The sequence below is a fragment of the Carcharodon carcharias genome, chromosome 22 (genome assembly GCF_017639515.1).
Source record: "Carcharodon carcharias isolate sCarCar2 chromosome 22, sCarCar2.pri, whole genome shotgun sequence".
In the NCBI taxonomy this organism is placed as follows: Eukaryota; Metazoa; Chordata; class Chondrichthyes; order Lamniformes; family Lamnidae; genus Carcharodon; species Carcharodon carcharias.
Genome location: NC_054488.1, coordinates 41,451,641 through 41,465,937, shown reverse-complemented (window position 1 = coordinate 41,465,937; position 14,297 = coordinate 41,451,641). Strand labels below are relative to the sequence as shown.

Below are 14,297 nucleotides of genomic sequence, written 5' to 3'. Positions count from 1 at the left end.
TCCCTGGCGATTTTCCTCCGCATGTTTGCTTCTCCAGCTTTAATAACGGTTTTAGGCAGGATTGATCTCCATGCTTGTTTGTGCTCTGTCCAGTGGTACTAGGTGAATTGCTCCTTCAGAGAACCAGTACAGACATGACAGGCTGAATAGCCACCTTCTGCCCTGTTACCATTGTATTCAATGATTTTCTATAATGGAATTGATTGCCAAGCCTGACATGGAAATTAATTGCAGGAAACATTTAATGTCAACTTCAGATGATTTAACCAACATGAAAAATGAAAATCTCATCGGCTAGAACAATGTTGGATGTGAACATTGAAAGCTGCGTGTCAGTTATGCAATTTTTAAGTTTAAAAAAACAGAAGCATGGCTACTTTTTTTACAAGAAAGGAAAGCAAAACAAATCTCAGAAACAAGAGGTCCAGTAAAAGTTATCACCACTGGAGGGTGCTAAACTGAGGTGGAATTATCACAATATTACATGGAAAATGATTCTTCTGTCCTGACATTCTGTCATGCATTTCCAGAAGGGCTTGCTGTACAGCAAGCAAGAGCAGGAACTTTGGCTAATTTCTGCTCACCCAGCCACTGCCCCACGAACATGTGCATTTGTCATGCACCTGCAAGCACTCCCACTGAGATCAGTTACCTCATCATAGGGATGAGGGACAAAGGGTCAGATTTTGCTCACATGATTCAACTGGATTTTCTGTATCACTAAGAGCTTCACTTAAGCCCAGCCACTCTGCAGGGATGCTGAATGGAGGTTAGACACCTCTTCACAAGAGACTGGAAAGTTGCAATGTTCCTATTATAGTTGTTGCCAGGTTGTTGTCAAATGCTTATCTTAATTTAAGACCGAGATAGATAGGTTCTTGATTGGTAAGGGGATCAAAGGTTACGGGGAGAAGGTGGGAGAATGGGTTTGAGAAACTTATCAGCCATGCTTGAATGGCGGAGCAGACTTGATGGGCCAAATGGCCTAATTTCTGCTCCTATGTCTTGTGCTCCCTGCAAGGTGCCTGGCCCGCCCACCTACCTGCCCATTTGGCTATAGTAATGCACGATCAGGGGGAAACCGGGATTTACATTGACCTACACTATAATAAAGATAATGGGTTGAATGCTTTACAGCGGTGGTTTTTGAGCTGAACTATTTTGAAACCAATCAATGGGTTTACAATCCCTTCTAAACAATGTCATGAGAGCACTGTTTGTCTAATACTATCATTCCAACTAAAAGATGCTGAAATTTGTAATCTTCATTTGCTGTAAAGTGCTTTGGAGCATCCTTAGATTTTGAAAGGCACTATAGAAGCGTAAGTCTTTCTTGTGCTCATCATGTATGATTTCCGTAACATCCTGGAGTGCTCGCTGATTACAATACAAGACAAATTGGAAGAGCTGGAGAATGGGAGAGTATTCCTGAAAGGGTAGGGAATAGTATGGGCCAATTTTTCCTCTAGCAGGACATTTAACAATGTCTGTTAATCAACCTTGCCCTTGTACCTTTAGGAATTCATTTTTTTCCCCAGTGCATGTTGTTGGAAGTGCAAACTGATAACACCATAGCAAGGGAATGGCATCTAGGACCTGAATGGACAGGGCAACCAACTGTATAGCTTCTAAACCTGTCTGTAATTAACAGCACAAGGATTGAAAAGGATGGTGAATTAGAGTTGGTGAATTCACTATCAAATTAGATACAGAAAGGGGAAGAAAGAATGAACTGACAGAAATAAAAAGTAAAAAAAATTAAATTTGATACTTTTTTAAAATCGACAAAACCGGAAGGATTGACACTTAAACCTATAATAGCTATTTTTTTAATGGTAGAAGGTTTTTGTTTACTAGCAGAAAGGTTGACTGGCAGTAGTGAGCATTTATCATGTCATCAAAAGGCTAGTTAGAGTAAAATGACAAGACTTGCCTTTCTGGGTGATTTAGTTCTATCTACAGAGAGTTAACGCCCTTCGATGAAATTCAATGGTGAGGCAGACAGCAGGACACCATTCTTGCAAAGTTAAAGATGCAGTGGTACATTTTGAACAGTAACTTTTGGATATTGACATGTAAACGTGCACCTGTTCCTCACCTAAAGTTTATTTGCAATGATGGCAAGTGCTTTAGCCCTACTCTTATTTTGTGAGCAAACTTTGGCCCTTTGTCCCTGAAATGGGTGGGTAGGGTTGCCAGCCCTCCACGACTGGCCTGGAATCTTTAGGATTTGAAGATGAATCTCCAGGATGGCGCTCTGTGCAACACTGGAGAAAAATCATTGGGGCATTAAATAATATTTTTATTTGTCAGTTTCTTTGAATATTTCTCTTCACCAGGTATAAAAATATTGAAAATGAGGGGTGGGGGGGGAAGGCTTTTTGGCTGACAGCTAACCGTCATCCAATTGGGTAATGAGTCTTTTATCTTTACAATTGGCCTCGGAAGGCAGTGTGTCACAAGGATGGATGTATTGGCCGACTAATGGAGCATTTGGTGTGAGTCATGTGAAGCCTCCAGGAATACATTTAATCACAGCTGACAACCCTAGAAATTGGCTATAGTAGTTCAACGCTTTTGAGTGCGAACCCGTTTCCATCTGTTTCAGATGAAGTTACATTGTTTCATAGTTTGCCATTGTGAGATTTGAACTCTTGATACTCTTTTGAGTAAACCTGTTTCCATCTGTTTCAGATGAAGTTACATTGTTTCATAGTTTGCCATTGTGAGATTTGAACTCTTGATACTCTTTTGAGTAAACCTGTTTCCATCTGTTTCAGATGAAGTTACATTGTTTCATAGTTTGCCATTGTGAAATTTGAACTCTTGATCTTGGGGTTACAAACCCAGTACCATAACCACTTGGCTATTTAGGCCAAGCCTATAGTAGTTCAACGCGAGACAGTGGCTGTTGAAAGCGCAAACAGTTCAGTTGATTGAAAATCTAAATGTCACTTTATTGCTTTCATCTTAAGATTAAGCACTTTTATATTTTAAAATTTAAGTGTTTTAATGCACCATTTTTCAAGTAAAAGGTCTCAAATTTTCAGTGAGGGCATACTCCTGGACCCTCCAGAAATGCATTACCAAGTTTTGTTTTAAATATTAAGATTTCTCCGCCAGACATTTCATTTGTTTATTTTTCCCCTCTAAAACAAGTTAAGGATTTGTGCAAATAGCTGAAATTACAAAACTCCTGTAACCACTTGTTTTCACATGTAGCCAGGACTGTCTTGTATTGTCAGCTTTTTGGGGCCATGCCAACTAATTTTGAATCTGTGGGTTAGCTTTTGTTTTCTTTCTCTCGAATATAGTCTAGAGATATGCACAAATATTATTTGTTTGTTCATAAAATGCCTCACGTATCGACTTTTTCGTTGAGTTGTTGGGTGTGTTTTGTCCCTGCGCGGAATCCGTAGGGGGCGCTGGTTTAATTCCCGGATGTTGCTGGACTGATTTCTTTCTCGACGAACGGCTGAGCCTCAGGTAATGGAGGCAGAGGGCTCGTGGTTTCTATCTCTTTCCATCCTCGCTCAAATCGTCCGGAATCGGGTTATAACTGAGCTCAGATGGGGAGTGGAGGGTTGGGCAGCTCATCTTTGTCTGTATGGAGCAGATCCCGAGTGCGGAAATTTAATATTTTAAAGGGGTTTCCTTGCTGACCCGTTGATTTTCATTCTTGTGTTTTGCAGAGCGCGGTTTATCTCCCCGCCGCTGGACTCATCGCAGCCATGGTAAGTCTGGGGTGAGCGAGGGACGTTGCTATAAATCAAACCTGTTAAAACACTGTTGAAAATCCGCGATCCGGACATGGACCTGCGCTAAAGAGTCTCAACCCCAGCCCGGTTATGTCAGGCTTGATGGCCTGGGGATGCTAGTGTCACAACTGTAGAAAGTTGGATTTTAATCCCACTTTCCTGTTAGGAACCGAATGAGTATTGAATGAAACTGACGGTAGCCCTTCCAACCTACTTTAAAGTATTGGTAATTCAGTGATGAATTGTCTTTTTAAGTTGGTGCATGCGTATCTACTTTATAAAGTTCACATTGTATTCTTGGAATTTCTTACCCTATCCATCACCTGTTCTGTAACTGGTAACCCTTGAAGCTTGTAGAGCATTTGCTTCCAGTTGCTCAAAATTCAGTGTTTCACATGTGAAGTGGGTTGAATGCCCCTGGAACCTGCTGAAGTTGTCGCTGGAGACCCCGACGATCTATGCTTGGCCCTCTTATTTCACATCTACATTCTTCTAGATGACGGCATTTGAAGACATGTTAGCTTGTATGTTTGCAGGCAACCCCAGCTTTACCACGTCAGTACATCTTGATCTGTTTGCTGTGTTGTCACACTTCATGTCTGATATTCATTTTCTGAGGATTTGCGAATGGCTAGTGTTTACCCCCAGTTCTCATTTGACTTCAGTTTGACTAGGGCTCCTTTATGCTGCTTTTGGTCAAATGTTCCCTTTGATGTATGGACATTCACTCTCACCTCTGGAATTCAGCTCTTGTCTGTGTTTAGACCAAGGGTGTAATGAGTTCTGGAGCTAGGTGGTTTTGGTAGTGTTAGTGAGCAGTTATGGTTGAGTAAGTGCAATGTAGACAACACCTTTCATCACTGATAGTTGAAAATAAACTGATGGGCTGGATTGGAGTTGGCCTGTTTTTGTGGACAAAACCTACTTGGGCAGTTTTCTATTTTATCAGGTAGATGTCAGTGTTGTCGCAACTTAGCTAGAGATATGGGCAGTGTTGTAGGACAAGTCGTCAGCTGGGATGGGACCAGGGCCCATAGCCTTTTCTGTATTCAGTGTGCTCAGTTGTTTGGTATGTGGAATGTATCGAATTGATTAAAGACTGGTTTTATGAGGGTGGGGAGCGTAGGAGAGACCCAAATGGATTGTGGGCTTGGCTGGCTGCAAACTATTCGGCCTTAACTTTTGCACTCAGACTGTGCTCCACAGTCATTAATGTTTGGGCTGGTCATGTGGGCTCCTGATTGTGTTAGCTTTTTAATTGTACACCACCATTTACGACTGGATGTGGCAGGATTGCAGAGCTATTCAAGTTGAGTGAGGTCTTTTGGTGCTTGCTGCCTTGCGAATGCTCCTTTTCCATTTTGGGTGGTTGCAAGCCAGGGATTGCCGTGAATAGGTAGGGATGTTGAATTTGTGCAGTGATGTTTTGAGAACATCCCTAAAGTGTTTCCCCTGCTCCCTTTCCACGATGAAATTCAGCGAACAATTGTTTTGGTGGGGGGTGCTGATGTCAGGCATGTGAATAACATATACACCCTGTCCAGCCTAGCTGGTTTTAGGTGATTTGCATCTCAATTTTGGAAATGTTGATATTAGACCACTTGCCCTGTCAACAAATTTAAAGGATTTTGCAGAGTCAGCATTTGGTGATGTTTTTCAATACCCTGAGCTGCCTGCTATGACTTATCCAGGTCTCCAAAGCAAATGGATCACTGATGCCCAGTAAGCCATGACTTTAGTCCCAGATTTGAGGTCCTGGTCCTCAAATATTCTTATCCTTGGTTGGCTAAAGGCTGAGCTGGCATATGGAAAGTCGGAGTGGATTTGTGCAGTCTATCATGGGGAACGTCCTCTTCAACCACTTCCTCTCGGTGCCTGAAGAGCTGCTTCCAGAGTTGCAAGGTGAATTTCACCCACCGAGGGGCACTACAGATGTGATCATCTCTAGAATATCCAGGAAAATGGCCCTTTTTCAACCTATGGCTGTCAACTGAGAGAGTTTGAGGAGTCCTTCTCAAATTTGGCTGTCCTTGGAGATTTGTCACCATCCTTCACCGATCAGCCCTCTTCTCCATCTTTCACTGTAGTTCTGTATCTCACTTTCAGTCTGTAGAATGCTGACAAGCTTACCATCTTCCACCCTTCTTAAATGTGAAGTTATCCTAAGCTCTGTGTCTTGGCTTACACAAGCTTCCTGTTCACCTCATGTTCGCTGATCTACGCTGGCTTCTGGTCCACCAGCACCACCTTTTTTTAAAAAAAATTGTCTAATATTTTGTTTAAATCCTATCCTCGCATGTAAATTCCGTCATGGTCTTGTTCTTCCTTGTCTCTGTAATGTCTGACCCTCCAAGAACTCTGCATTCCTCCAACTCCAGTGTGTGGTATGCTCCCAGCAGCTTTTACCTCACTATTTCCAGCCATGCCTTCAGCTGCCTGGTCCGAGGCTCTGAAATTCTCTCCATAAACATCAGCCTCCATCTCCCTATCCTCTACTACTTCATTTAATACACAGTTTAATTAAACTTTGTTACCAGACCTAATAGTGCCTTCTTTGGCTTGTTGTTGGCTTTTGCCTGATCGTGTTCCTGTGAAGTGCCATGGGATGCTTCACTATAGTAAAAGTGCTACATAAATGCAAATTGTTGTTGTTTGTGGTAAGTGGCTCAGAAGCCGTTTATCTGTTGTAGACCATCCTTGACATATATGGCAGTATAAAAACCAGAAAAATGTTCGACACATGAAGGCGATGTATTGGGCCTTTCATAGACATGTAGCTTGTGGTTATCGTATTCCTTGTGTATGATTATCCATTTACTCCAAGTTAATGTCTGACTCCAAAACAATGTAACACTGATGCTAAGTTTGGAGAATGGTCAGGCCATCAAACGATTCAATTGGAATGCAGTTCTGTCCTCCCAAAAAAGAACTTGTCTATTGGGGAATTAACATTTTGTACTATGTAAGGTGTCAACATTTTTTTAAACTAACTAGTAGTGGTGCTTTTGTGTATTGCTTTAAAACTAATAATTTTCCTTTTTGTATTCAAACAGCCACGTATGATAGCAGAAATCAAAGACTTTTTGTTAACAGCAAGAAGAAAGGATGCAAAATGTAAGTGAATTGTAAGGCATTTATAATTGGAACAAGTTGTTACTAAGATGGTGAATGTGACATACAGGGCCAATATGCCAAATGTATTGTACTTGGATGAAGGTGCCAAGTGTATTGTAGCCAAATTTGCTAACAGTACAAAGATAGGTAAGAAAGCAAGTTGTGAGGAGGACACCGAGCCTGTGAAGGAATATGGATAAGTTCATTGAGGAGGCAAAAATTTGGCAGATGGAGCATAATATGTGAAAATGTGAGACGGTTTGCTTAATAGAAAAGCAGAATATGGCTTAAATGAAGAGAGACTGCAGAATGTTGTGATACAGATTGTGCTTATACATTCATGAAAAGATAGCATGTAGATACAGCAAATAATTAGGGAAATGGAATGTTGGCCTTTATTGCAAGGGGATTGGAATATAAAAGTAGGTAAGTCTTGTTAGAACTGTACAGGACATTGATGAGATCGCACCTCAGTGGTAAGAGGTACAGATTTTGTCTCCTTATTTAGGAGAGGATGTGTTTGCATTGGAGGCAGTTCAGGAAAGGTTAGCTAGGTTGATTCCTGGAATGAAAGGGTTGTCTTAGGAAAGATTGAACAAGTTGGGCCTAAACTTCTTGGAGTTTAGAAGAGTGAGCTGTGATCCCATTGAAACATGAGATTCTGAGGGGGCTTGACAGGGTGGATGATGAGAAGATGTCTCCCCTCATGGGGGAATCTAAAACTAGGGGTTACAGTTTCAAGGGGTCTCCCATTTAATACTGGGATGAGGAGGAATTTCTTCCCGAAGGGTTGTTGATCTTTGGAATTCTCTACCCCAAAATGCAGTGGAGGCTGGGTCATCAAATATATTTAAGGCCGAGTTGGACAGACTTGACTGACAAGGGAGTTCGAGGGTTATTTTGGTGGTGGGGGCAGAAAGTGGAGCCAAGACCACAATCTGGTTGCCACGATCTTACCGAATGGTGGAGCAGGCTCAAACGGCCTGCTTCTGTTCCTATTTTCTGTGATCTTATGCAACAACTTGTACTGTCAGTTTGGCTTCAGTAAGAATGTCAACTTTTATTTTGAGTATTGCAGGATACCAGCATAATGTTGGTGTCTGGCCTATCATACTTGAATACAAAAGCAAAATACTGCGATTTAAAAACAGAAAATGTACTTAGCCAATGAGGCAGCGTCAATGGAAAGAGAAACAGGATTAATATTTCAGGTTGATGACCTTCCATCAAAACTGTGAAAAGTTAGCGCTATAATCGATTTTAAGAAAGTACAGAGGCAGGGAAAGTCATAACCACTGTTAACATTTTTCTAGACAACAAGGTGCTGGCAATGATTCTGCTGTTGCTATCTACCCAGCTTCTCTAGACCTATCCTTTGTTTCATTACTTCACCCATTACAGCCCCACTTTGTCTTCCACAAACACCCCATTTCTCATTCAATCTTCTGCCCTGTCACAACCCTTCCCTTCTGTTCTTTCCTTCCCCATGCAACGGTGTATGTGAGAATGGGATCACATTGGTTAGTGAAAACCAAAAAAGAGCCCCTCTGGAGTGGGTGGTTATTATCACCCTGTGGGGTACTGATAATGGGGGTCTTCAGTTATCCTAATATAGATTGGGATATTAATAGTGCAACGGGTAGAGATGGGGAAGCGTTTCTGAAATGTGTTCAGGAGAATTTTTGATCATGCTTCTGGCCCAGCTAAGGAGGCATTACTGAATCTGACCTGAAAAAAATGAGTGGATCAAGTCACAGTTGGGGAACCTTTTGGAGAAAATGATCATGGTTTCATAAGATTTGGGTTAATCATGGGAAAGGACAAGGAGTGATCTCAAGTAACAGTACTAGATTGGAGGAAGACCAGTTTCATTGTGGGGGAGATGGTCTGTCCCAGGTAAATTGGAATCAAAAATTGTGATGGAATGATGGGTTGCTTTTCAGGATGTTCTGGTTCGTGACCCATCATGTTAAATTCCCACAACGGATGGGGGGCAGCGGGAAAAGGAAGGGAAATCAAGTGGCTTCAGGGTTGAGGAACTTCAGTCACATGGAAAAATTGGATACGGGAGTTTTTCTCTTTTTTAGAGAAGCAGAGGTTGTGAGGAGATTGGTGGTAAAGGTGTTTAAAATCATGAGAATTCTGTACGTGGTAGATAAAGATACACTATTCCTATTGGCAGTAGGGTCAAGAACCAGAAGTCACCCATTTAGGATTATTGGCAAAAGAAGCAATGGCAACATGAGGAGAAACCTTTTCATGTATCGAGTGGTTAGGATCTGGAATGCATTACCTTGAAAATGAATGCAGATACAAGTGAGCCTTTGAAAAGGGAATTGAATAAGCACCTGAAAAAACCTGCAGGGCTCTGAGGAAAGGGCAGAAATGGGCCTAGTTGAGTCACTCAAATGGCACAGCTGCAATAGGCCAAATGGCCTCCTTTGTGCTGTAACCATTATGATTTTGGCATGCTGGGAGCTAGGTTCGAGTCAAGCATAAGTAAATGGAATTAGCAGCCCTCCTGGTATACGATTCCAAGATGGAGTTTGTCTAGTTTCCAGTGGATGAAATTCCACAATATAAAATAGTCAGTTAGGGGTCACGAGGATAGCCAATGTAGGTGGTGTTAATTTAACACTAGTATGGGTATTTTGGGAGGTGTTATGGTACACTGGGTGTCTCTGCCTCTGAGCCAGAAGCTCCAGGGTCTCGACTTGCTCCAAGACTTGATGGCCAAGGAAGATGGTTCATAATGTGGCCAGCTTGATTTATCAACCTCTAAAACTTTCCAGTGTGCTTAAGGCAGGTGGTAAGAGCAGGAGAGTCTCCTGGTCAGCAGTGCTCGATGTGAAGTGGCACCCCTCGAGCAATAGCCTCAGGCGACAGGCTAGTGACCTATTCATATGAACACTGGAATTAGGAGCAGGAGTAGGCCATTTGGCCTCTTGAGCCTACTCCTCCATTCATTAAGGTCATGGCTGATCTGAATGTAACCTCAACACCACTTTTCTCCCTATCCCCGATAACCTTTCACCCTCTTGTTAATCAAGAATCTATCTAGCTCTGCCTTAAAAATAATAAATATCCAATTTCCACCGCCTTTTGAGGAAGAGAGTTCTAAAGACTTTCCTCATCTCTCTCTTAAACGAGTGACACCTTATTTTTAAAAAGTGACCCCTAGTTCTAGGTTCTCCCACAAGAGGAAACATCCTCTTCACATCCATCCTGTCAAGACCCCTCAGAATCTTAAAAGTTTCAATTAAATCTCCTCTTACTATTCTAAATTCCAGTGGATACAAGCCTAACCTGTTCAGCCTTTCCTCATAAGACAACCCGCCCATTCCTGGTGTTAGTCTAGTAAACCTTCTCTGAACTGCTTCTAAAGCATTTACGTCTTTCTTTAAATAAGAAAACCAAAATTGTACACAGTACTCCAGATGTGGTCTTGCCAATGCCCTGTACAACTGAATCATAACCTTCCTACTTTTGTAATCAATTCACCTCTCAATAAATGATAACATTCTATCAGCTTTCCTAATTACCTGCTGTACCTGCCATACCAACCTTTTGTGATTCATGCACGAGGACACCCAGATCCCCCAAATCTCAACTCCTCAACCTCTCACTATTTAGATAAGAAGCTTTTTTTATTCTTTCTGCCAAAATGAAATAAATTTCACATTTGCCCAAATTATACTGCATTTGTCAGATCTTTGCACACTCACTTAACCTGTCTATGTCACTTTGTAGCCCCCTTACTTGCTCCTCATAATTTACTTTCCTACCTATCTGTGTTGTCAGCAAGTTTAGCCACCATTCCTTTGGTCCCTTCATCCAAGTCATTTATGTAAATTGTAAAATGTTGAGACCCCAGCACTGACCCCTGTGGCACACTACTCATCACATCCTGCTGACCAGAAAAAGACCCATTTATGCCAACTCTCTGCTTCCTGTTAGCTCACCAATCTTCTATCCTTGCCAATAGGTTGCTCCCTACACCATGAGCTTTTATTTTCCGCAGTAATCTTTGATGTGGCACTTTATCAAATGCCTTCTGGAAATCTAAGGATAGTACATCCACGGTTCCCCTAATCCACAGCACATGTGACTGCTTTAAAGAACTCCAGTAAATTGGTTAAACATGATTTCCCTTTTACAAAACCCATGTTGACTCTGCTTGATTGCCTTGAACTTTTCTAAGTACCCTGCTATAACGTCTTTAATAATAGCTTCTAACATTTTCTCTATGATAGATGTTAGGCTAACTGGCCTATAGTTTCTAGGGAAAGATAGCTACAGAAACAGGCATAAGCATGTACTTCATCTGGCTCATGTGTCAGGAATCAAGAAGATGAGGTATTTTGAGGTTTGGGCTTAAGGTGCTGCTTATTTGGCAGTTGTTCCAATTCTTAACAAAAATAAAGTAACATTGTTGGAGGGAGAGTAATGACACTTGAGGTTGAACTTTCCAATCTGAAAGTTCATACCAGGTTCCTAAAATCTGTGCTTTGCCAGGATGGGGTTAGTACTGATTTTTGAGATTGGTGTGAACTGCAGTAGAATTTGGATTTGCCTGTTTGTCTGCATGCATAACCTTGGTATTTCATAGAGTGCAGTCAGTTATGGTTTCTCCAAAATTAAGTCATTCTCCTTAGAGATTCAAAATTACTGAATTTACTTGTGCCATACGTATTGCATGTGTTGGAAGTTCTGAGGAGTAGATTGTGGAGAAAACCCATTGCTTTAGTCTTTAAAATAAGGTTTTCATCTTATTGACTTGTGCAGTCTTAGCCTGCAGTTGCTTGGACATCGCTAAGTCTTGAATTTTATCCAGAGTTTATACTCCAGCTTACACTTATAAGGGTAAATGAGGAAACTGTCACATGCTCCATTATGTGATGGGAGGCAACTGTCTTCAGTTGTGTCATTTAGCCTCTGTTCCATGCATTTTGAAGGAATTGGCTTTGCATAGATGAGCTAATCGATAGATTATGTTGCTGGATAATTACAAGTGTGTCATTTTGGCTCTGTATGGCTAAAAAGTGGACATCCAAGTTGCTCGTTGGAACACAAAAGGGCTACCTATCACAATCATCAATTCTTGGTTTCAATTTGTTGATACTGAATTTGGGCAGTAGTGTTCTGCTCTTAGTGCTGGTTAAATTTGTGCTGGAGTTGGTGGGTTTGTACCAAAAAGAAAGAATGTTGGGAGGAAAGGTTACACAATGTTGAGATGCAGACCCTGGCAGACATGTCTGTTTGCCAGAGCCTTTTGTTTGCAGGCGCTGAGGGAAGTGGAGTTGAGATTGTAAATTGGATCTGATAGTTTCATACAATCTGATCTGAGCCAAGCATGTCTGCAATACTGGAGAGCTCTTAATGAACCGGTCAGTCTAGCTCATTGATTTGGGATAAACCCATCATTGAGAGTAAGAATTTCCAATGGCTGCAGTCGATAAGATTGCAAGCTAATGCTTTTAATGGGCTAAGTGGAGACGCAGTAGGATGTTGTCTCTGTACAAATTGTTCATGGAAGCTTTTGAAGCTTATTTTGTGAACCAGGTAATAGTGAAACTGACTGAAGATCAGAATTTCTATATATCTGAATCAATGTGGATATTCTAGGAAATAACTTTATTCAATGTGAAAAATGAACCACCAGTCAAGCAGGTATGTCCTTCTCATTGCAGCTAGTTTAGTACCCCCACAGAGTTCTGAATTATCTGGATCAGGGGTCATTTTATTGATAGCCTTTATTTAAAGATAAAGTTAATTTAAATGTGTGCTTGTTGTAATGAGGGATTTACCTTGACTTGAGCATTGGTCAATTTAAAGTTAGTGGCCTTGGAAAGGATTTGTGATCTCATTTTGTTTTGCATGGATGACATCAACTTGAGTTGTCGATCGTCTGTCTTGAAATGTTATTGGAAAAAGCCTGCTTTGTTCAGGAATGTGGTTTGGGATATTTCTATGTTCTTGTCTGCTTACATTGAGACAATTTGTCTTTGTTTTATGTAGCTGTGAAAATTAAGAAGAACAAAGACAATGTAAAATTCAAAGTACGGTGCAGCAGGTACCTATACACACTAGTCATCACTGACAAAGAGAAGGCTGAGAAACTCAAACAGTCACTGCCTCCAGGTAAGAAATTTACAGAACGTACAAATTGATGGGGGGAGGGGGTGTGGTCCGATTTTCATTTTTATACAGGCATTGTGCTGGAGCAAAAATTGTTACAATTAACTCTGTGAGCAGTTAAACAGAGCTGAAAGAATCTTTGCACACATGCTGTACCACAGACAAAAGGGCTGTGGCTTTAGACCAGAGATCCAAGCCAATTTGGAAATCTTATGAAGGACTGGAAAACCATTTTTTCAGTTTCGCAGTATAAAATTAATAATGTTGATATTTGGTTTTAATTCATGAATCAGACAACATTAGCAGAATAGTAGGCACAGGTTCAACGCTGCCGTCTCGGCTTCCACAAGTTCCACTGGCATATAGAAGAAATCCTGATAGAAGTTAATTTGCATATAAATGGCCCATATTGGAGTGTCTGCTTCTTTATAACTCCTATTTTAATTTTGGCGTTTGTTGTCAATTTGAAGTTCCTTTACTTATAAATTTTAAACCACTGCTTTGAGACACTACCATAAATTTTGAATTTACGTGTGAATTTTGCTGCTACATTGTAAGTTACTAGGTTTAAAAGTACTTAATTGTAAAGTGCTTTGGGACCTGAAGGAAAAATATATAAAGAATAATTATATAAATGTAAATTGGTGACTCGCTGAGTTTTAGATTTTAAAAAGTTAAATTGCTCCCACCAAAGTAAGAAAGCTAAACTTATTTTTTCTCTTTTTTCAAAGATCAGATTGTGGGTGTTAATTTGGGTAGTGTTCTGTGATACTTTTTATTGCCTCCAATATCCTAACTGTGAGAACTTTTTTTTTCAGGTCTAGCTGTGAAAGAGCTGAAGTAAGGAGCTGAAATCTCTAGATGTTCAGATTGTATTGAATAAAAAAAAAACTGCAAAAGTTTCTTTGTGATTTGTGATATTTGTACACATCCAAACAGATGAATTTGCTAACTGCAATTGCATGGAAATAGTGATCCCAGGACATCCCAAAGTGCATTAGTCAGCCTAGTACTATGCTAAATGTCATTATTTACAAGGAATTATTACAGCCAGATTGTGCACGGCAAAGTCCAACAGATAATAATGAGAAATGACTAGTAATAATTGTTGGATAAGATAAATGTTGGTCACGACAGCTAGAAAACACCCATACCCTTCAAATAGGATCTTGGTATTTTTTTACATACATCTGAATAGGGCAAATAGGTCCATGGAGTAATATTTAGCATTGAGCATCTCTGACAATGCAGCATGCTCTTTGTATGGCTCTGACATGCCAGTTCAAT

General features: G+C 40.7%; 1 protein-coding gene across 2 annotated transcripts; it reads left to right on the top strand.

The window, feature by feature from the left end:
* The first annotated feature begins 3,390 nt into the window (after positions 1-3,390).
* rpl38 (ribosomal protein L38) lies at positions 3,391-13,909 on the top strand. Of its 2 annotated transcripts, none has more exons than XM_041216732.1 (5): positions 3,391-3,486; positions 3,693-3,734; positions 6,812-6,872; positions 12,891-13,013; positions 13,829-13,909. In XM_041216732.1, exons 2-5 carry the CDS (start codon positions 3,732-3,734, stop codon positions 13,852-13,854), a joined length of 213 nt encoding a protein of 70 aa, XP_041072666.1. In that variant the 5' UTR covers positions 3,391-3,486; positions 3,693-3,731; the 3' UTR covers positions 13,855-13,909. The 2 variants fall into 2 exon arrangements, with proteins under 2 accessions (XP_041072666.1, XP_041072665.1); XM_041216731.1 differs by lacking the exon at positions 3,391-3,486 and adding an exon at positions 3,529-3,605.
* The last annotated feature ends 388 nt before the right edge of the window (positions 13,910-14,297 follow it).